Below are 21,044 nucleotides of genomic sequence, written 5' to 3'. Positions count from 1 at the left end.
AGCTGGGGACACGGCAAAACTGCTCCTGGGATGCTCCAGCAGCCACATCCCAGCAGTGGCAAAGCTCTGGCTGCCCTCTCCTGCACCCCTGGCCCTCATCTTGGCTGCTTGGTGCTGGAGGACGAGAGGAGGGCTGGGGCCAGGGGGAGCTGGCACAGGGCTGCCCGCAGCAGGCTCCAGCCCCGGCGCGTCCTCGCCGCGCCCAGGGCTCATCAATCTTGATTCATTGCTAATGAACTGGTGAGCAGAGCTGGGCTGGATCAGGTGGCACCCGGGGTGAGATGGATAATGTAATTAAGATTCCCTCAAAGGCCCCCTCTTTCTCACCTTGTTAATTAAGCTGCTGTAGGGCCCTCCATGCAGAATGCATAATGAGAGCTGCTGGGGATGAGCTGCTTGGCAGCTTGAGGTGGTGCTGGGGGAAACTCTGCCCTGAGCCACAGGGCTGGGGATGTTCTGGCAACTCTTTGGGGTTCCCTCAAAGCAGCCAGCAGCTGAAGCCTGCTGAGAAACCACCACATCCTTTGCTCCACAAACACATCTGGGCCATGCAGGGCAGAGTGTGCAGGGACAGGGCATGAGTGCAGATCACAGAATCACTTTGGTTGGGGAAGACCTTTAAGGTCATTGAGTCCAACTGCTCTCTAGTTCTACCAAGGCTGGTCCTAAACCATACTCCTCAGCACCACATCTCCACAGCTTTGAAACCCCTCCAGGGATGGGGATCCAGCCACCTGCCTGGACAGCCTGTTCCAGTGCTTGAGAGCCTTTTCAGTGAAGTTTCTCCTCATGTTGAAGCTAAACCTCCCCTGGCACAACCTGAGGCTGTTTCCTCTTATCCTGTCACTTGTTCCTTGAGAGAAGAGACCAAGCCCCAGCTGGCTCCAGCCTCCTTTCAGGGAGCTGTGGAGAGCCAGAAGGTCTCCCCCCAGCCTCCTTTTCTCCGGGCTGAACCCCAGGTCCCTCAGCTGCTCCTCCCCAGCTCTGTTCTGTAGACCCTTTCCCAGTTTTCTTTCATTCTCTGGACCTTCTGCAGCCTCCCAATGTCCTTCTTGGAGTGAGGAGCCCAAAACTGAACCCAGGACTGGAGGTGTGGCCTCAGCAGTGCCCAGTACAGGGAGACAATCCCTGCCCTGCTCCTGCTGGCCACAGCACTGCTGATCCAGGCCAGGATGCTGGTGGCCTTCTTGGACACCTGAGCACACCCTGGCTCACCTTCAGATGTCTGTCCACCCACACTCCCAGTTCTTTCTCTACTAAGCAGCTTTCCCTGACCCAAGGGGGCTGCTGTATGGGGATGCTGAGGTGTGGCTGCATGTGGTTGTTGAGACCAAGGTTCATCCCTGCCCAGCACAGGCTGTGCACCATGGGGAGCAGCACATGGCTTGCTGAAAGGCAGGAGCAGCCCCATGGCCTCAAGCAGCAGCTCTCAAGGCTGTGTGGACAAGAGGCTGCTGCTCCTCTCCCCGTGGCCCAGGCATGTTTGGCTGCTTGGACTCTGGTGGTGACTTGTGACAATGAGTAAGGGTGACAGCTCCCTGGATTAGAAACTATCAGAGCAGGGATAATTGCTTCATTGCAGGTTTTTCCACCTCTATTACTTCTGTCATTTTGGGGTCCCCATCCTCAGCTCCTGGATGTCTGCTGGGAGCCCCCCTGGAGCCAACCACCCTCCCTGATCCGGTGTGCTGTGGAGAGGGAAGGGCACGGGGAGGGCATGGGTGCAGGGCTGCTGGGTCATCACTTGGGCTTGATGATCTTCAAGGTCTTTTCCAACCAAACCCCCTCCATGGCTCTATGATTCTGCAGCCACACAGCCTCATCAGCAAGCCTGTGGTCCCCTAGTCCTGCCCAACGCCCCTCCAGCACCCTGCTGCCCTCCTCGATGCTGTGGGTGTCCCAAGGACCGAGCCCCCCTCAGCCTGGGGCTGCCCCCCACACAGTACCACCCTGTAAATAATGAGCAGCAGGCTCAAGGCTGCTGGCAGCTTGGTTTTGCTCTGCAGCAGGAGCATTTCCCCTTCCCTCTCTGCAGCCATTTTTGCTCTCTCACCATATCTAAAATTAAATCTCTCTGGATTCTCTCTCTCTCTCTCCTTTCCTCCCCTTCTGCTTGCCTCTATTTGCTGAGTGTGTTCAAGCACAGGGAGGGGAAAAATAAGACTAATAAAAAAATAACTAAATCGGTCCGTGGGGATAATTGATGGCTCACCCAGCCAGCAGGAGCTCCAGTTTCCAATCAGAGGCCCCAGCCTGTGGGAGGAGGGCTGGGGCTGCCCCGGATGCTGCTTTGCAAACCAGCAGCACTTCTCTCTTTGTTCTGGGCTGGCTCAGCCCCGCTCCTGCCGCACCGGCCGCTGCTCGCTGCGCCGGAGAGCGCTGAGCAGGTCCCGCGGCCCTTGTCCCCCCTCTGCTCCCGGGACAAGAGGGGATGGAGTGGCACTGCAGGCTCCAGACCTAGCTGTGACCCTGAGATAAAGCCCTGGCAGAGGTGGAAGTGCTGCATCCCCGGGCAATCAGAGTGGTTTGACTTGGAAGAGACCTTTGAGATCAAGTCTAACCAAGGGCCCTCTCCTTCAACCCCCCCCCGGAAAACAGCACAGGGAGCCTGTGAACCTGTCCAGGCAGCTGGATGTCACCTGAGAAATCTGTGAGCAACAGACAGCTGCTTTTTTGCCCCAAAGCACAGCCCAGGTGTAGGTCCCTGCCCAGCACCCACCCTGGATCTGCACATGGTGGGAGATCTTCTGCTCCACACCAGCAGAGGAGGCTGGAGGAGTGGTGTTGGGATGGCATGAAGGACAGCAGCAGCTCGCTGCACCCATGGCCTGGCCAAGGAGCACTCATGGCAGCAGCAGGTGCTTCAGCAAGGGTCCACAGCAGAATATGGAGCTTGGTCTGTGCCTCGTTGGGGTAGCAGATGTGGCCCCTCAGTAACACTTGGCTGTCCTCACTGAGCAGAGAGGAGCAGCAGGGCGAGGGAAGGCACACATGTGCTTGCCCCAGAGGACAAGGGCTTCCCCCCTCCACTCTTCCTGAGGTCAGCATCAGCTTGATTCACACACTCAGTCCCTTGGACTGCTTCATCCCCCAATACCAAGCACCTCTCCAGCATGAGAAGGGTGGGAACAGTGTCCCAGGGGCCAGAGCACCGAGGAATCGCTGCTCACCACACAGGGCCCTGGCCCTGCCATGGCATCACGCTGCTCTGCCAGGTCAAGCTCTCATCCCAGCTCTGCAGGGAAGAAGCCACAAGCCTCCTGCTGCCCTCCGCAGCGCAGCGCTGCCGCACCGGTACAGCCCCGCACGTGAGGCACAGCTCTCCCCAGCATCTGCTCTGCATTTGCTGCTCTTTTCAAGTCCATTCCTTGGCCCCTTCCCCTCAGCTCAGCAGGGCCTGCAAATAGCAGCTGTGGTTGCTGATAAATTGCATTACTCCAGAGTTTCTGTGCCTTAACCAGCCCAGCACCAGCTGCTCTCCAAGCCCCTGTGCAGGCCTTGGGTGGCCAAGGCTCCCCAGAACCTCCCTGCTCACCTTCCCCCTGCTCCTCAAGATGCTTTGAAGTGCAGAACATGAACGTGGTGGCATTTCTGCCCTGCACGTGTGGCCATGGGGATGCTGAAGGGACAAGTGCCTGGGCACCATCTGCAGCCTTTTATTCTCACCTGGGGAGGAAGAACTCCCTGCACCAGAGCAGGGAAGGACCTGGCAGTGCTGCTGGACGAGTTCACCATCAGACAGCAATGTGCCCTCATGGCCAAGGGCAGTGGTCTGCTGGGGTGCATGGAGTCTGGCCAGCAAATCAAGGGAGGTTGTCTTCCCCCTCCACTCTGACCTACTGAGGCCACATGTGGAGTACTGGGTCCAGCTCTGGGCTCTCCAGTTCAAGAGAGACAGAGAACTGCTGGAGAGAGTCCAGCAGAGGTCCACAAGAATGATTAAGGGCCTGGAGCAGCTCTGTGAAGAACAAAGGCTGAGAGCCCTGGGGCTGAGAGCCTGCAGAAGAGCAGCCCCAGAGGGGAGCTAAAGGAGCTGTGGGGGGCAAGAGGCTGGGGCCAGACTCTGCTCAGTGGTGCCCAGGGACAGGACAAGGGGCAGTGGGCACAGACTTACAGAGAAATGTCTTTGGTGTGAGGGAGCAGAGCCCTGGAGCAGGCTGCCCAGAGAAGCTGTGGAGCCTCCTTGTGTGGAGAGCTTCCAACCCCCCCTAGGCACTGTGCTCCTGGGCAGGCTGCTGTGGGAGCCCTGCTGGAGCAGGGCTTGGGCTGGATGAGCTCCAGAGGTCCAACCCTCCCCATGCTGAGACTCTATGATTCTAGGGTGGCCAGCAGGCAGCTGTAACTGCCTGCCAGCCCTAACAGGCAGCTGCCTGCCTGCCTGCTGCAGGTGACAGGGCTGGGAAACCAAGCAGCCTTGGCTGTGCTTCATTTGATACAAAGAGGGTGGGCTGTGCCCGTCCCTCCCTCCCTGCTGATCCCCCTCCGCTGCGCCGCTAATCATACCTAGCAATTACACAAAGCGTTCCCTGCTCTCTGCAGACATTAATTAAGCTCTTTCCCTGCCATGGAGACAAAGAGGGGAGCCACAGGGAAACTCCCAGCTAGGGTTGGGGTTGGGTTGGGGTTTTCTATGTATTTTTTTCCCTTGGGTTTTGTGTGGCTCTCCCACGGGGCCTCCCAGCTCCCAGTGGCACCACCTGAGCCACATGCCGGCAGTGGTGGTGCGGGGTGGCCCCCACCAGTGACAGCCACTCCAGGATTTGCTGGCACATGGCACAATTTGCCTGGTTTCCCCCCATTTACTCAGCCACAGGCTGGTGGTGCTGGATCCCAGCACGGCTGCGTGGTCCTGGTGCTGGCAGCCAATGGCTCAACCTGCAGCACCTTGCTGGCGCTGTGTGGCAGTGCCCCAAGTCTGGAGCTGGGAAAACCAAACTGTCCTGCTGCGGCCTTGCAGCCAGTCTTGTCCCTGGGGGCCAGGGTGGCTTCACAAGAGCACCTGAACCTTCTCACAGCCTTCTGCACCCTGGATCAGAGGGGAGAGTGGATGGGCAGGGCGCTCTGCCTGCACCCTGGGCAGGATGAAGGTCGGAAGCCAGGCAGCACACGCTAGGGGAAAGAAAAGGATGACAGGCAGGACCCTCTGCCTGTACCTGGGAAGGTTGTGACCACAGGCAGGACACAAGGACAGTGGGCAGGACATCCTGGAGAAGAGTATGGAGGGCAGGATAATGGGCAGAACACCCTGGTGGGAAGGATCACAGGCAGGACACCCCGGGTGGAGTGACCACAAGCAGGATACCTCGAATGGAAGTGGCCACAGGCAGGACACCCCGGAGGGAATGACCACAGGCAGGACATCCTGCAGGGAAGATGCCAGGCAGGACACTGCCTACATCTTAGATGGACTAATCACAGGCAGGACACCCTGGGTGCAGCGGCCACAGGCAGGACAGCCTGCCCGCAGCCCGGCCATGCAGCGCCGTCGGTGCTGGAGGGACCGTGCGGGAGGCTGCGCTGCGCTGCCCGCAGCAGTAACCGGACAGCCCTGCCCGCACCTGCCCGGGCCGGACCGGGCCGAGCCGTTCCCGCGGAGCTCCGCCGGCCGCCACCTCCCCTGCCGCTCGTCCCCGTCCCCACCGGCGGAGCCGCACGAGCTCGGCGGGGCGGGCCGGGCCGGGCCGGGCGGGGCGGGCGGGGGACCGCGCATGAGCCGCGGCGGCGGGAGCGGCGGGAGCGGCGGGCGGCGGCGGGAGCGCGGCACGGAGCGCGGCGGTGCCGCGGGTGTGGGCGCGCCGGGGAGCGCCGTAGGGCGGCCCGCAGCCGGCGGCGGGCGGCACCGCCTGGCCGGCCCCGGGGTTGGGGCGACCGGCCCTGCGCGCCCCGCACCGCGGCCCGCCGGCGCCGCCGAGGTAAGCAGCGAGCCGCGGGCCCCGGCCCGGCCCTGCCGGCACCCAGCCCCCCGCGACCCTCCCGGGGTGGCGGCCGCGGGGACCCCCCCGCGCCCCGCGCGCCGCCGCGTCGCCATTTTGCCGCTCGCTCTCCTCCCCTCCCGCCGGCGCGGCCGGGCCGGGGCCTCCCCGCCCGGGGCCTCCCCGCCCGGGGGCTCGCCGGGCCCCGATCGCCTCCCGCGGAGCGGCGCGGCCGGGCCCGGGGCGGCGGCAGGCCGCGGGGCGGGCAGGCCCGGTGACAGGCGGCCCCCGCCGAGGCCCCGGGAGGTGACAGGCCCGGGGCGGCCCTGCCCGCGCGGGCACCGGTGACAGGCAGGGCGCGGGGGGGGGCACGGCCGGGCCCCCGGCGCTGGCAGCGGCGCGGGGCAGGGGCGGCCGCTCGGATGCGCGGGACAGCCGCGTTCGGCACCGAGAGCCGCGGGCAGAGCTGTCCGTGCCCGCGGCCGCTGGTCCAAGGGCGCTCCGCGGCCCCGCCTCGGCACGGCGGGCGCTCCTGCTCCGGAGGGCAGAGGTGTGCCCACGGGGGCCAGGGCCGGGGGCGCAGCCTGCTCCCCCTCAGCACCACGAGCCGAGCGCTCTCTGCTGTCCCCCTTCCCGTTCGTGCCTGGGAGCGGGCGCGGAGGCTGGGGCTGCCGGGGGGCTTCAAACTGAAACTTCCCGCTGTCAGAACGCCTCTCCCGTGCCCAGGGAGCGCCAGCAGTCTGGTGGCTTCATGCTGAGGAGTGAGATCTTCCCTCCAGGAGAACCTTGCTGGGGACAGCCCCAGTTTCTGGGCTTCCCTTGGCGCGAGCACTGGGCTGCACCATGGCCCTGCAGAGCCGCCTGGTCACCAGCCGGGCAGTCAGCACCTGCTGGGGCTTCACCTTCCACGTGGTTCCCTCCTGGGAAGCCTCCAGGGAGGGACATTCCATTTCCTCCTGAGGAAGCCTCTCCTGGCAGCTTCCTCATCTTTCTTCCCAAGATGTCTCCACAGCGCTGTTTGGCCTCGAGTTCACAGGAGAGTGGGGACAGCAGCAGCAGCCGCTCTGAGCCTGTCACATCTCTGCCTGCATCCTGCTGGGTACCCTGCTGGTGCCATAGCACCATGGGCAGCTCCCCAGCCTTTTGGGCATTGCCAGCATCTGGACCACTGGTTAATTATTAATGAGAAGTGGAGCAGGTTGATTGGTGATGGAGCAGGTCAGTGGGTGATGGAGCCAGGTCAGCAGGTGATGGAGCAGGTCATTGGGTGATGGAGCCAGGTCAGCGGGTGATGGCACCAGGTCGTTGGGTGATGGAGCAGGACATTGGGTAATGGATCAAGTCATTGGGTGATGGAGCAGGTCAGTGGGTGATGGAGCCAGGTCAGCAGGTGATGGAGCAGGTCATTGGGTGATGGAGCCAGGTCAGAGGGAGATGGCGCCAGGTCAGTGGGTGATGGAGCCAGGTCAGTGGGTGGTGGAGCCAGGTCAGTGGGTGATGGAGCCAGGTCAGAGGGAGATGGCGCCAGATCGTTGGGTGATGGAGCAGGACATTGGGTAATGGATCAAGTCATTGGGTGATGGAGCCAGGTCAGCAGGAGATGGTGCCAGTCAGTGGGTGGTGGAGCCAGGTCAGTGCTCTCACAGTGCATCCATCACTATGGGAACAGGGCAGGAGTCTCAGCAAAAGCATTTGTGGTCAGGACCCATGGGTGACCTCCCTGGCTGCTCAGGCCCCATCAAAGTCCCAGGTGTGCCTTGAAGCCCAGTGCCCAGGCTGTGCCCAGCCTGCAGGGCCTGGCAGCTCCTCAGGAGGGGTCTGGCACAGAGGGCAAGGCCCAGCTGGGCTGGCAGGTGGCTGGGATGCTGCTGTCCCCTCACAGCCAGGGAGGAGCAGGCAGGGCTGCTGCTGGCTGGGGAGCACCTGGTGGAGTCCCAGGCTTGCTCCTTGCCTCTGCTCCAGGTGCTGCCAGCTCGACTCCGCTCACCCCACCCTGGCTCCCATGTCAACAGGGAGGTTTTATCTGGAGCTGGAGTGGGACACTGGAAATGCTGCCACAGACTGCTCAAGAGGTGCCTGAAGCTGAGCTGGAGGCATCCTGGCCCTGCTGGCAGGCAGGACCTGCTGATCCCTTCTGCTGCTGCCTCTTGCAGGGGCTTCCACCAAACCAGCCACAGCACGGGAGGAGGCAGGCTGCTGCCTGGTTTCAGAGTGTGCTTACTCAGAGGAGTGAAGTTTGGACAGCACAGGAAACACGGTGGGCTGATTGCTGCTCTCCGGCCCTGGGGCAGCTCCTCGGGGATCCCTGGGGCTGTGTCCGTGGCCAGGGAGTGGAGGTTGACTCTCACTAAGTGAGAGAAAAGTTCCAGGTGTGGAACTCACTGTGGAGAAAGGGAAGATGTGTTAAGGGGAGAAGAAACGTTCAGGAGGAGGGATGAGCTGGGCACCCTGAGCGTGGCTCCTAGAGGCCTCTTGCAGCCCAGACGATTCTGTGGTTCGGTGGTGGTGGTCTGGGGGAGGGAGCGGTGAGGAGCGGTGCTCAGCTCTGCCCCAGCGTGCCCAGCAAGCGAGAGCAGGCAGCCCGGCTGTCGATGGGGCCTGCCTTGTGCGTCCTTCGTGAGCTGTCCTCCAGCTGCCCAGCAGGGCAGAGATGGAGGTTTGTGGTCTGTCACCTGTCTGATGGCAGCCCTGCCCTGCCCTGCCCTGCCCTGCCCTGCCCAGCCCTGCCTGCCCTGCCCTGCCCTGCCCTGCCCTGCCCAGCCCTGCCTGCCCTGCCCTGCCTGCCCTGCCCTGCCCTGCCTGCCCTGCCCTGCCCTGCCCTGCCCAGCCCTGCCCTGCCCTGCCCTGCCCTCCGGTGGGTGCCATTCAGGGCGGGGGGAGGCTCCGGCGCTGCTCATCCCTGCCTTCTGCTGGGCTCTGTGCCTGGCCCGGGGGTGAGGCTGCAGCAGGGCTGGGGAGAGCCCAGGCTGGTTAAAGGTGTGAGCTGTGTGGGATTCCCCTGTGAGGTGTGGAGGTGGTGTCACCTTCAGCCGTCGGTTCGCTGGTCTGCTCTGAGTCTTCTGCTTCCTTTGAGCAGCTTGAGCGAGGATGGCTCCGAGGAGCAGCGGCGCTGCGGGCAGCACGGGGAGGAGGGGGCTGCCACCTTCGGCCCCAGAGGTTTGGGGGCAGCAGCAGTGCCCACCTGAGCGAGAGCAGGGCAGCAGTTCAGGAGGGGGCTGCAGGACCCCGCCGTGTGCCTGCTCTGGAGACCAGCTGTCCCCAGGAGGGAGCTGCCGGCACTCAGGCTGCAGGTCTCCCGCCGAAGGAGCCCAGATTAGCCGAGGGCACGGTCCCTGTGCCGGGCACCGAGTGCCAGAGCCTGTCGCCAGGGCTGGCATTTCTCACTTGAGCCGATTAACCTTCGTGCGCTGCGAGCAGCCGCAGCTGTGGCCCCGGCAGGCGCCGGCTGCGAGCTCTGGCCGCTGCTCCTCGCAGCGCCTGGGCCCATCCCACACGGGCAGTCCCCAGGGGCACCTTGGACAGGGCTCTGCAGCCTGGCGTCCCCCGGGCTGGTGGCAGGGAGGCGAGCTGGGCACACGGGAGGTGCTGCCCTGAGCTGTGCTGTCCCTCTGGGCCTGAGGGCAGGCAGGGTGAGGCTGGCTGCTGAGGGCAGCGGCTCCGCTCGAGTCAGCGATGCTAAACATGCTCCCGTGGGAGGACTGGGGGCTGACAAGTCGAATCCGTGTTAAAAAAGCTGTGTGTGGGGGAGAGAAGTGTTGAGCAAAGGTGAGGAAGGCATCAGCTGCCGCTTCCAGGCGCTGGAGCAGGCTGCCCAGGGAGGTGGTGGAGTCCCCATCGCCTGTGGTGCCCGGGAAGCCTGCGGCGCGCGGGGAGCTGCTGTAGTGCCCGTGGCGGTGCTGGGCTGCTGCTTGGGCTGCGTGAGCTCAGAGGGCTTGGCCCACCCAGACAGTCACACTGCCAGTGCCTGGCCTAGAGACCTTGGCCAGGACATGCTGCTCAGCCGTGGGGGTCCAGGGAATCACCTCCCCAGGGCCTGGTGCTCTCACTGGGGAGGTTTGCAGGACTCCTTGGGAAAACACAGGAGCAGCTGCTGGTGCAGCCCCTGCCCCAGATGGGACAGGAGGAGTGGGAATGGATTGAAGCTTGAGGAAGCAGATTTGACAGGCTGCCCAGGCAGGTTGTGGAGTCTCCTGCACTGGGGACATTCAGAACCTGCCTGGATGTGTTCCTGTGTGACCTGCTCTAGGTGGTCCTGCTCTAGCAGCAGCTTGGACTGGATGAGCTTTCGAGGTCCCCTCCAACCCCTAACATTCTGTGACTGAGACTGGAGATCAGGAAGAAACTCTTTGAAGTGAGGGTGAGGAGACCCTGGCACAGGTTGCCTGGGGAGGCTGTGGCTGTCCCCTCCCTGGAGGTGTTCAAGGCCAGGCTGGATGAGGCCTTGAGCAGCCTGTGCTGGTGGGAGGTGTCCCTGCCCATGGCAGGGGGTTGGAACTGGATGGTCTCTAAGGTCCCTTCCAACCCAAACCCATTCTGTGAATCTACAAAACCTGGGTCAGGGCCAGCTGTGCAGCACCAAAGCAGAGGGGTGTCCTCCCCTCTCCCATCAAGAGGCAGATGAAGCCTCCTGCAATAATTCCTGATGCTCATAATTAATGGAGCAGGCAAATTGAGTTATTAATAGGGGAAAAAATGACAGCTAGCATGACCCATCCTGCAGCCAGAGCAGCTCCCCAGCAGTGACAGCTAGCATGGACCATCCTGCAGCCAGAGCAGCTCCCCAGCAGTGACAGCTAGCATGGACCATCCTGCAGCCAGAGCAGCTCCCCAGCACTGACACCTAGCATGGACCATCCTGCAGCCAGAGCAGTTCCCCAGCAGTGACACCTAGCATGGACCATCCTGCAGCCAGAGCAGCTCCCCAGCACTGACACCTAGCATGGACCATCCTGCAGCCAGAGCAGCTCCCCAGCAGTGACACCTAGCATGGACCATCCTGCAGCCAGAGCAGCTCCCCAGCACTGACACCTAGCATGGACCATCCTGCAGCCAGAGCAGCTCCCCAGCAGTGACACCTAGCATGGACCATCCTGCAGCCAGAGCAGCTCCCCAGCACTGACACCTAGCATGGACCATCCTGCAGCCAGAGCAGCTCCCCAGCAGTGACAGCTAGCATGGACCATCCTGCAGCCAGAGCAGCTCCCCAGCAGTGACAGCTAGCATGGACCATCCTGCAGCCAGAGCAGCTCCCCAGCACTGACACCTAGCATGGACCATCCTGCAGCCAGAGCAGCTCCCCAGCAGTGACAGCTAGCATGGACCATCCTGCAGCCAGAGCAGCTCCTCAGCAGTGACACCTAGCATGGACCATCCTGCAGCCAGAGCAGCTCCCCAGCAGTGACACCTAGCATGGACCATCCTGCAGCCAGAGCAGCTCCTCAGCAGTGACAGCTAGCATGGACCATCCTGCAGCCAGAGCAGCTCCTCAGCAGTGACAGCTAGCATGGACCATCCTGCAGCCAGAGCAGCTCCCCAGCAGTGACAGCTAGCATGGACCATCCTGCAGCCAGAGCAGCTCCCCAGCAGTGACAGCTAGCATGGACCATCCTGCAGCCAGAGCAGCTCCTCAGCAGTGACAGCTAGCATGGACCATCCTGCAGCCAGAGCAGCTCCCCAGCAGTGACACCTAGCATGGACCATCCTGCAGCCAGAGCAGCTCCCCAGCAGTGACAGCTAGCATGGACCATCCTGCAGCCAGAGCAGCTCCCCAGCAGTGACAGCTAGCATGGACCATCCTGCAGCCAGAGCAGCTCCCCAGCACTGACACCTAGCATGGACCATCCTGCAGCCAGAGCAGCTCCCCAGCAGTGACAGCTAGCATGGACCATCCTGCAGCCAGAGCAGCTCCTCAGCAGTGACACCTAGCATGGACCATCCTGCAGCCAGAGCAGCTCCCCAGCAGTGACAGCTAGCATGGACCATCCTGCAGCCAGAGCAGCTCCCCAGCACTGACAGCTAGCATGGACCATCCTGCAGCCAGAGCAGCTCCCCAGCACTGACACCTAGCATGGACCATCCTGCAGCCAGAGCAGCTCCCCATTAATAAGGACAGTTGGAAGTTTATCACTGCATCTCTTCATTAAGTCTGAGCTCCTGGGGAGGCCTTTGGGCTGGTTTGGGGTTTTGGGGGATTTTTTTATGCCTTTTTTGGTGTTTTAAATGAAAACTCAGAGATAAATGGAGGGGGGGTGGAAATAAAAGGGATTTATTTGCTGCTTTCCCTAGGGAAAGTCTGCTCAGTTGGAGGGGAAAGCAGCCTCTCATGGAAGCAGCTCTCACTCAGCCTTCATCCAGCTGAGCAGCTGGAGGATGAAGGCTCAGAAAGACATCCTCATCCCTCCTCTTTGTAGCTGCCTAACTTCTCTCCCTCCCTTTGCTTTCAGCAGGTGTTGCTCTGGGCAGTCAATGTTAACATCTGCCCTGCTTCTTTCAGAGATGGATTCCTCCTCCTATCCCTGTAAAGGTGGAAGGAAAACTGGGGGCTCTACCAAACCCACTGTCAGCAAAGAAAGGACAGAGACCAGGATAAATCCACCTGCAGAGCTGCCCAAGCTTGGTAAGGACCTGGGCTCTCTTGCCAGGGAAGGGGATGGGCTGGATGGGGCAAGCTCAGGGGCTTGTGGAATCATGGAGTCATCTTGGTTGGAAGAGACCTTTAAGTCCAGCCCTTACCCCAGCACTGCCAGGGCACCACTACACCATGGCCCTCAGCACCACATCTCCACAGCTTTGAGACCCTCCAGGGATGAGGACTCATTGACTCCTTAGGGAAGAAATTGTTCCTCATGTCCAACCTAAACCTTCCCTGGGGCAACTTGAGGCTGTTTCCTCTTGTTCTTGGGAGAAGAGACAGACCCCCACCTAGCTCCAGCCTCCTCTCAGGGAGCTGTAGAGAGCCAGAAGGTCTCCTCTCAGCCTCCTCTCTAGGCTGGATACCCCCAGCTCCCTCAGCTGCTCCTCACCAGACCTGTGCTCTTATGAGGGGTTGGGAAGGGGCTGCCAGAACAAGGGGGTGTGAGTGCATCAGGTCTCAGAGTGCCTTGGCTCCTTGCTTCACCTTCAAGGAGGCCAAAGCAGCCCCAGACCCTCCAGAGCTGCAGAGAGCAGCTGCCTGGGAAGGGGAATGCTGGAGGTGTCCTTCCCCTTCTGGGAGGGGGGTGTGTGGCTGAATGAGGAGGGGGTCTCGCTGCTGGGCTCTGTTGGTGGCTGAAGTGTTCCATCAGAGGGGGGGAAAGGCTTCAGTAGGTGCAGCCCATCTGCTGCCACCCATGTCACAGCCCCTGGGACAGAGCTTGGTGAGCAGATGAGCCCCAGGGGAGGCTCTGGCCAAGGGCTGACCTCTGATGGATAGCTCCTTGCTCTGTCCAGGAACCTCCAGGCCCAAGGGCCTTGGGTTGTTCTCCTGTCCTCTTACACTGGGCAGCTCCCATCTGGGAGTGTGGTGAAGCTCTCACTGCCTTTCCCTTGCTGGCAGCAGCTCAGGACACTGAGGGGAGTCTGTGCTGCAGGTGAGGGTCAGAGCTCAGAGATGTACCTCGGCCCAGGCCCCTGCAGGAGTGGCTTGATGAGGACACAGTGTCCTGAGTGCTTCAGGTGTCGCACTGCCCCTCAGGCGCTGGACGCCACCATGGCCAGCAGGGGAGTGCAAGTCGTTGCTAGGGGCCATGAACTGCTGCCTGCAGGGCAGTGTTCAGCCCTGCACCACCCTCCCAAGTGGCAAACCCCTTTCTCATAGGCCCTGCATTCGGGTTAGAAGCACTGAAAGTGCTGAAGTGCAGCCAAGGATACTCTGTGCTGAAGGTCTTTGGCCCTCCCCAGGAGGGTGCTGCACAGGCCTGAGGCAGACCTGTGCAGCTGGGCTTGCTGTGGTGGTGAGTGCTCTGGTGAGATGCTCTGTGTCTGCTTGTAGGCAATGCAACCAGTGACAAAAGTGAAGGCAAGAAGAAAGGACGACCCAAGGCTGAGAACCAGGCCCTGAAGGACATCCCAGTAAGGCCCCAGGCGCCGCATCCCCGGTGCCCTCCCTGCCATGCTCCCTCTGCCCTGCCCGCCACATCCTGCTGCACCAGAGGCTCCAGCCAGCCCCACTCTGGGGTTCAGCATGCTTCCCTCTGCTTTAATCTTCAGAGCTGCCTTGTCTTGGGCTTAGCAAGGCCCTGGGCCCTCAGTCCCTCTGTGCAGGCACCCAGTGTCCTCCAAAGCCCTGCTCAGGGAGCAAACCCACCCAAGCCTCCCCTGCCCAGGCCCAGATGAGCTGGAATTTTTCACAGCCTCCTCAGGTCTGGTTAATGATCCAGCAGCTCCAGCAAGGGGGTGATTTATTCCCCACAGAGCTGTGCAGTTTAATTCCCTCATGGCAGCATGGACACCACAGAGAGCAGTTTGTCATGGGAGCACGAGCAGGGGGTGATTTAGTGACTGGATGAAATGTGGGGTGGTTAAATCACCCAGGCAACTTCTGGCCTGATTTATTCCCCAGCCTGGCTGGGAGCATTGTGTGTGTGCTCTGGGAGATACAGCAAGGTAAATCCCCAGGAGGAATCATTAAACCTGGGGAGCCCTGTGGCATCTGTCCCAGCACATCTTGCTGGAGGGAGCATCTCTGCACTGAAACACAGCCCCTGGGGCCACTTTGTGCTTGGTGGGAGGGGTGGGCAGGAGTGATCAGAGGTCCCATGTGCCCTCAGCCCTGCTTGGGATGCACTGGCACACACCCAGGCATGGCATGCTTTCCACTCAGCTGTGTCTCTCATCTCTCCTGTTCCCAGCTTCCCCTGATGAACCAGTGGAAGGATGAATTCAAAGCCCACTCCAGGGTGAAGTGCCCCAATGCAGGCTGCTGGCTGGAGTTCCCCAGCATTTATGGCTTGAAGTACCACTACCAGCGCTGCCAGGGGGTAAGGAGAGCAGGGGGCTGCCTGGCCCTCCTGGTGGCCAGCTCTGTCACCATCTCCAGGGGAAAGCCCCTCTCAGGTCTTAAGCCCCAGGCAGTTAAATTGAGAAGGGCAGAGACAGAATCATGGAATTGTTTGGGGTGGGAAAGCCTCTAAGACCACCGAGTGCAGCCTTCAATCTGAGACCACCATGGCCACTACACCACGTCCCAGAGTGCCATGGCCACAGGTTTCTTGACCCCCTCCAGGGCTGGGGACTCCACCACCTCCCTGGGCAGCCTGTGCCAGTCCCTGACCACTCTGGCAGCAAAGATTTTTTTCCTGATCTCCAGCCTAACCCTGCCCTGGCAGTCTGGGGCTTTCTCCTCTTACTCTGTCACCGGACACTAGGGAGAAGAGACCAACCCCCACCTCATGCAGCCTCCTTTCAGGGAGTTGCAGAGAGCAGTGAGGTCTCCCCTCAGCCTCTCCTGCAGACTGAGCATCCCCAGCTCCCTCAGCCGCTCCTCCCCAGCCCTGCTCTCTGCGGGCCAGGTGTGGGCGCTGAGCCGGGGTCCCTCCAGCTGGGGTGCTGGTGGGTTCACGGGCCACTGGGAGCCGTTTGGAGGGGCAGAAGGGCGCTCCCCGGGGTTTGTGTCCTTGCCTGCATCAGGCAGAGCCCGTCCCTCCGCCGCCCGCTGCCCTTGCTCAGCCTTCTCCCCCCGCTGCCAGGGAGCCATCTCCGAGAAGCTGACCTACTCCTGCTCATACTGTGAAGCTGCCTTCACCTCCAAAACCCAGCTGGAGAAGCACCGGCTCTGGAATCACCTGGACAGGCCGGTGCCGGCCTGCCGAGCAGACAGCAAAGTGCCCAAGGCCATCGGGAAGAGCAGCGGCAAGAAAAGGTAGCGGGCGGCAGCCGCTCCGCGCCGCGGGCCGCCCCGGCCCCCAGGGGAGCAGAGGCGAGGGGGCTCTGTCCGACCACCCCTCCTGAACCGCCCTCTGTGCTTTGCCCTAGAGCTGCCGAGAGCTCAGCCTGCCCAACCGTCCATCCCAAACAGGCCAGGACGGAGAGGGCCGCGGGGCAGGAGCACGCCGAGAACGGCGAGTGCCCGGCCGAGAGCCGCGACGGCAAGGAGTTCCAGATCGCCGCCGCCGAGGCCACGGCCGCCGCCACCCCCCCCGCCCGCTCCTGCAGCGGCAAGGAGGCCGTGCAGCAGCGCGGCAGCCAGGCCTCGCTGCAGGAGGAGGACCCCGAGAGGATGAAGCACAGTAAGATTAGAGCCCGGGGCGGCAGGGGCGCAGAGGGGCCGCGGCTGGGAAGGCCTTGGAGATGCTGGAGCCTGAGCCCGGCGCCGCCGGGGCGCCGCCGACCCACGGCCCTCAGCACCGCACCTCCGCGGCTCGGAAAGCCCCCTGGGGATGGGCGCTCCAGCACTGCCCTGGGCCAGGCCTTGGCAGCCCTTCTGGCGCTGGACAGAGCCACTGCTTCCACTCCTAGATGGGACGGGAGGCAGCATCCAGTCACTGTCTGGTGGGTGGGTGCCCTGCAAAGACCTCCTGACATGGAGTGTGTGCTCACCCCATGCCCCAGGACTGCTGAAGCCCCCTGGCAGAGCAGTTATTTGACCAAATCTCTCTCTGTTTCTCTCTTTTGAGTCAGGAAGGAAACAGAAAACTCCTAAGAAGTTCACGGGGGAGCAGCCTTCCATCTCGGGGACATTTGGACTGAAAGGTAATCCAGGGACAGCTCTGGGCAGCTGCAGAGTTGGAGCTTCTCCCTGGGGCATCTCAGGGAAGGCCATGCCCCCAGAGACTTCCCTGTGCTGGCAACACATGAGAGCCACCCAGACCCTGGGCACGGAGTGCTGGAGGATCTGTTGAGGCAGCAGCAGGGCTGGCACTGACCACAGTCAGGAGCCTGTCACTGGGGAAGGGAGGGAAGGATCTGGATGTGTCCAGCTGTAACACAAGAGGAATGAGCTGCTGACACAAGGAAGCCATGAGAAACATCATCCCATCATCATCCTCCCACCATTCTGGGGTGTCATGGTGTTGCCAGGAGCATGGAGAATGATTTCTGCTGTGTGGAAAGGGTGGGAGATGCAGCCAGCCCTCAGATCTTGTCTCCAGAGCTGGTCACCCACAGTCAAGGAATGAATTTGAGGAGGAAGAGGCACATTACTGGGATGTTTCCTGAGAGGAACCTCAGGAGGTGGCTGCTTCAGCCTGGCAAACCAGTGGGACTGTGGTTGTGCTTCATAAATACAGCCAGCTGGGCTGGAAGGGAGGAAGGAGACCTGGAGCTGACCTGGAGCCTCCTGGATTCAGACTGGCTGTGAAATAAGTTCAGTCAGGGAAATAAAAAGTGGATTTCCAGGCACTGTGGGCAGCACCTTCCAGTAGGAGAGGCACTTGGGAGAGGCACTAATGGCTTGCAGAGAATGAAGCACCAAAGAGCAGGCTGGATGTGGTCTCTGGTTTGCTTTCCCCTGGCTCCTGGGACGTCTGGGATTGTTTTCCTCCACAGAGGCACTGCTGGAGGCTGAAACATCTGCTGTGGCTTCCTCAGGAGCAAGCTGGTGGCCTGCTGCCTCAGCTGGAGGGTGAAGATAGGGCAGGAGTTTGCCTAAATGCCCTGGGTTCAGCATGGCAGTTTGCCCCCCAGGCACACAGGGGCCTCCATCCAGCCTGGCTTCACAGGTTCAGGGAGATGTGGACCTCGTGGGGCCTGTCTGGATCTGCCCCTGGCTCTTCCCATGTTGCCTTCCTATGGAAGCACAGGATGGGTTGGGGGGGCTGAGCCCCCTTGTCTCTCCACCAACCTTTCCACATCATTTGCAGGCCACATTTTCCTTTTCTTACATCAGCCCAGATGTTCCTTGGTGGGAGCACTCAGGCAGCCTCTCCAGTGCAGCAGCAGCAGCATCTCTCACATCCTGAACTTCCTGTTCCAGTTCCCCTTTTATTTCCTCCCCAGCCTGTCTGCCCCATGCTCTGCCTTGCCAGCAGCATCCTACCCCACTTAGCCATGGTGTTTCCATAGCTCCTAAGCTGTCTGCTCTGGGGGGAAATGATTCTGTTTCTAAAACACCACGAGCTGGGAGGATGTTGCCTGTCACAATCAGGGTCCTGATGCTACCCAGAGAGCCTTGGCAGACCCACAGCCAGTTCAGTGGCCCTGGGCTAAAGGCAGAGACTTTTTTCCTGCTGAATGTGAGCTGGTTTGAGGGCATCAAAACAAGCAGTGGATAAAAGCTCTCTCTGCCCCCAGGGCTTGTCAAAGCAGAGGACAAGGCAAAAGCTCATCGAGCCAAGAAGCTGGAGGGCAGCACCAGCACAGAGGAGCTGAAAAAGAAGTCTCCAGGAGGCAGTGTGAAGAAGGAGACAGCTGTGCATCTGCCAGCAGGTGAGGCTGGGGCAGGCACAGCACAGGGAGCAGCTCTGGGGGAAGCTTAGCTGCTTAACTGCCAGGGCACCACCAGCCCATGGCCCTCAGCACCACAGCTCCATGGCTTTGAAAGCCCTCCAGGGATGGGGGCTCCAGTACTGCCCTGGGCAGCCTGGGCCAGGCCTGGACAGCCCTCAAGGGGAAGAAATTGTTCCTCATGACCAACCTAAACCTCCCCTGGGGCAACTTGAGTCTCCAGCCCCTCAATGTCCTCCTTGGAGTGAGTGACCCAGAACTCAACCCAGGGTTTGTGGTGTGGCTCCACCAGTGCCCAGTGCAGGGCCACAATCCCTGCCCTGCTCCTGCTGATCCAGGCCAAGGTGCTGGTGGCTTTCTTGGCTGCCTGGGCACACCCTGGCTCATCTTCAGCTGGCTGCTGACCAACACCCCCAGGGCCTTTCCCAGTGGGCACTTCCCAGGCACTCTGCCCCAAGTCAGGAGCATGCATGGGCTGGATGTGAGCCAAATACAGGACCCAGCTCTTGGCCTTGTTGAGCCTCAGCCCCCTGGCCTCAGCCCCTCCATCCAGCCTGGCTAGATCCCTCTGTAGAGCCTCTCTGTCCTCCAGCAGATCAGCACCCACAGAACTTGCTGTTCTCTGCAACATTCCTGAGGGTGCCCCTGGTCCTTCCTCAGGCCATTGGTAAAGATGCTAAAGAGAGCAGAGGTTGGGGCTCTCCTAACACCATCTCCATGAATGTTACCAGTGCTGAGCTGGGCATGATTCTGCCCCCCCAAGTCTCTGAGGTGCAGCCTACAGCCTGGTGCAGGTTGCTGACTTTCCTGAGGAGCTCTGACAGCAGGGGGAAGGCAGGAAGTGTGAGATAAACACAGCTGCAATGCTTTGCACTGCTTTCAGATACTCTCAGATCTCACAGCCATGCAAAACCATCCAAACAAACAGACCTGGGGGCACTTAGGCAGGCTGAGCTTCCTTTGCTGGAAGCCCAGTGCTGCTCTGCTGAGAACACAGCTTGAACTCTAGGCCTGGGAGCAGCTTTGGGTCCCACATAGCTCTTCTTTTGGGTGGCTTTTTCAAGCTGGTCACAGCCATTCAAACAAAGAGATGCCTGGAAGGCAGCTCTCCCCTGGCTGCCTCTCTGGCTGCCTGGAAGAGGATTGCCAGGGGAGCTTCCCAGGAGTGCACCTGGATGGAGCCCAGATGCTCACCTCTGCTTCACTCCCACTAAGTGTTCCCTTTGCCCAGGGGGGATTTGTTCCACCCAGGGCAGGAGGAGGTGGCCAAGGGCATCCTCATCATGGTTTAGCTCCCTTGGTGTGAAGGCCAGCAGCAGGCTGGGCAAGCTGAGGCAGCTTCAAGGCCTGGCTTGAGAGGGTGCTCTGGGCCATCTCATTTAAACTCTGTTCTTACCCTGCAAGGTTGGACTGGATGATCCTTGCAGTCCCTTCCAGCCTGGTGTTCTATGACTCTATGGAAGCCTCCATGGCTTTGATCCCTGACATGCCTCCAGGTCAGGTAACTCCACATGAAGCGGCCCAGTGACCCAGTTTGCTCAGGCAGCTGCAGCAGCTGTGCACAGGCAAGGCTCCATGCTCCTGCATGGTTTGTGTCTGCTTTGGGCTTGGCCCATGGCAAATACCTCTCTGGTTTTGGCATCAGGAGCTCTTCCCACTTCAGTGCTTTCCAACCTAGCAAACCAAGGCTTGTGACAGCGCTGCCCTGCCCTGTCCTGCCCCAAGCAGGTTGTGATCTCTGCAGCTGGGTCTCACACCTCTCTCCTCTCCTCCACCAGCAAACCCTGAGGACCAGTGGCAGAGGGAGATCAGTGAGAAGGGAGAAGTCTCCTGCCCAACCTGCAATGTTGTAACCAGGAAAACTATTGTGGGGCTGAAAAAGCACATGGATGTCTGCCAGAAAGTAAGGGCTTGCTTTGTTCCATCACTCACTTAGGGACTGGGGAGTATGGACTGGGGAGGGGAGTGTCTGCTGGTGCTCCTAAAAGCAGTTCTGGGCTCTGTCTGAGCAGTCTCTGGCTGTTCCTCAGAAAGCTGGCTGCCTCACTTCAGGCCAGAAGGATTTGGACCCCTGATTCTCAGCCCTTCTGCATCCCTGTGTGATCTGAGCCCCCTGCCCCAGTGTTTCCAGCAGGCCTGGGTATTTGCAGTAGCTAAGCAGTGATTTAGGGCTGGGCTTGCCTCTTGTCTGCCTCCCCTGGAGTCCTGGCTGTGGGGCTCTGCTGTGTGCTGTGCTTTGCATCAGGCCAGAGGAGTTGTGGTTGGATGAGAGCACGTCCTGGGGAGCCCCTGAGCTGGGGTGTGCTGAGGCAGGCTGTCAGGACACAGCAGCTGAGTGATGGTGCAGTGAGGAATGGACTCTGTGCCCCAGCACCATCCATCAGAGCTGCGTCTCCAGCCCTCAGCAGCCACGCTGCAGAGCTGCTCCCACAGGCAGCCAGCGTGGGATGGATGCCTCCTGCTTTGGAAACCTGTGGCTCAGCTCTGCTGCCACATTTGTCTTCTGTAAATGCCTCCTCAGCCTTTGCCTTGCTGTGCAGACAGCAGTGGGAGGCTCTCCTCCCTTTCCAACCCCACGCTGCATCGATGCCCAGCAGAGTCATCCCTCCCCTGACACCCTCCTGCCTTCAGCAGAGTGAGGATCTTGGCCACCCCTGCTCACATCTCCTGTGAGCCAGGCTGGCTGCAGGTGGGCTGCATGGCCACCCAGCCTCCCCAGCAGGCTCTGCCCCAGCAGCCAGGCATGTTTTCCCTGTGGGTGTTCAGCTGAGG

The 21,044-nt window shown here is 61.0% G+C and overlaps 1 protein-coding gene across 1 annotated transcript in view; it reads left to right on the top strand.

Annotated features, from left to right (window-relative positions):
- The first annotated feature begins 5,801 nt into the window (after positions 1-5,801).
- Positions 5,802-21,044, top strand: part of ZNF512B (zinc finger protein 512B) — a 30,984-nt gene continuing 15,741 nt past the window's right edge. Inside the window, exons 1-9 of the mRNA XM_054173683.1 lie at positions 5,802-5,912; positions 12,406-12,528; positions 13,882-13,961; positions 14,741-14,869; positions 15,578-15,750; positions 15,864-16,117; positions 16,509-16,580; positions 18,120-18,254; positions 20,051-20,175. Of these exons, the coding sequence (XP_054029658.1) occupies positions 12,408-12,528; positions 13,882-13,961; positions 14,741-14,869; positions 15,578-15,750; positions 15,864-16,117; positions 16,509-16,580; positions 18,120-18,254; positions 20,051-20,175 (1,089 nt within the window). The 5' untranslated portion in view covers positions 5,802-5,912; positions 12,406-12,407. The remainder of the gene's footprint in view (positions 5,913-12,405; positions 12,529-13,881; positions 13,962-14,740; positions 14,870-15,577; positions 15,751-15,863; positions 16,118-16,508; positions 16,581-18,119; positions 18,255-20,050; positions 20,176-21,044) is intronic.

The sequence above is a fragment of the Dryobates pubescens genome, chromosome 26, assembly GCF_014839835.1.
Source record: "Dryobates pubescens isolate bDryPub1 chromosome 26, bDryPub1.pri, whole genome shotgun sequence".
NCBI lineage: Eukaryota > Metazoa > Chordata > Aves > Piciformes > Picidae > Dryobates > Dryobates pubescens.
Note: the sequence above shows the minus strand (reverse complement) of the source record. Positions and strands in the feature narration are given on the sequence as shown.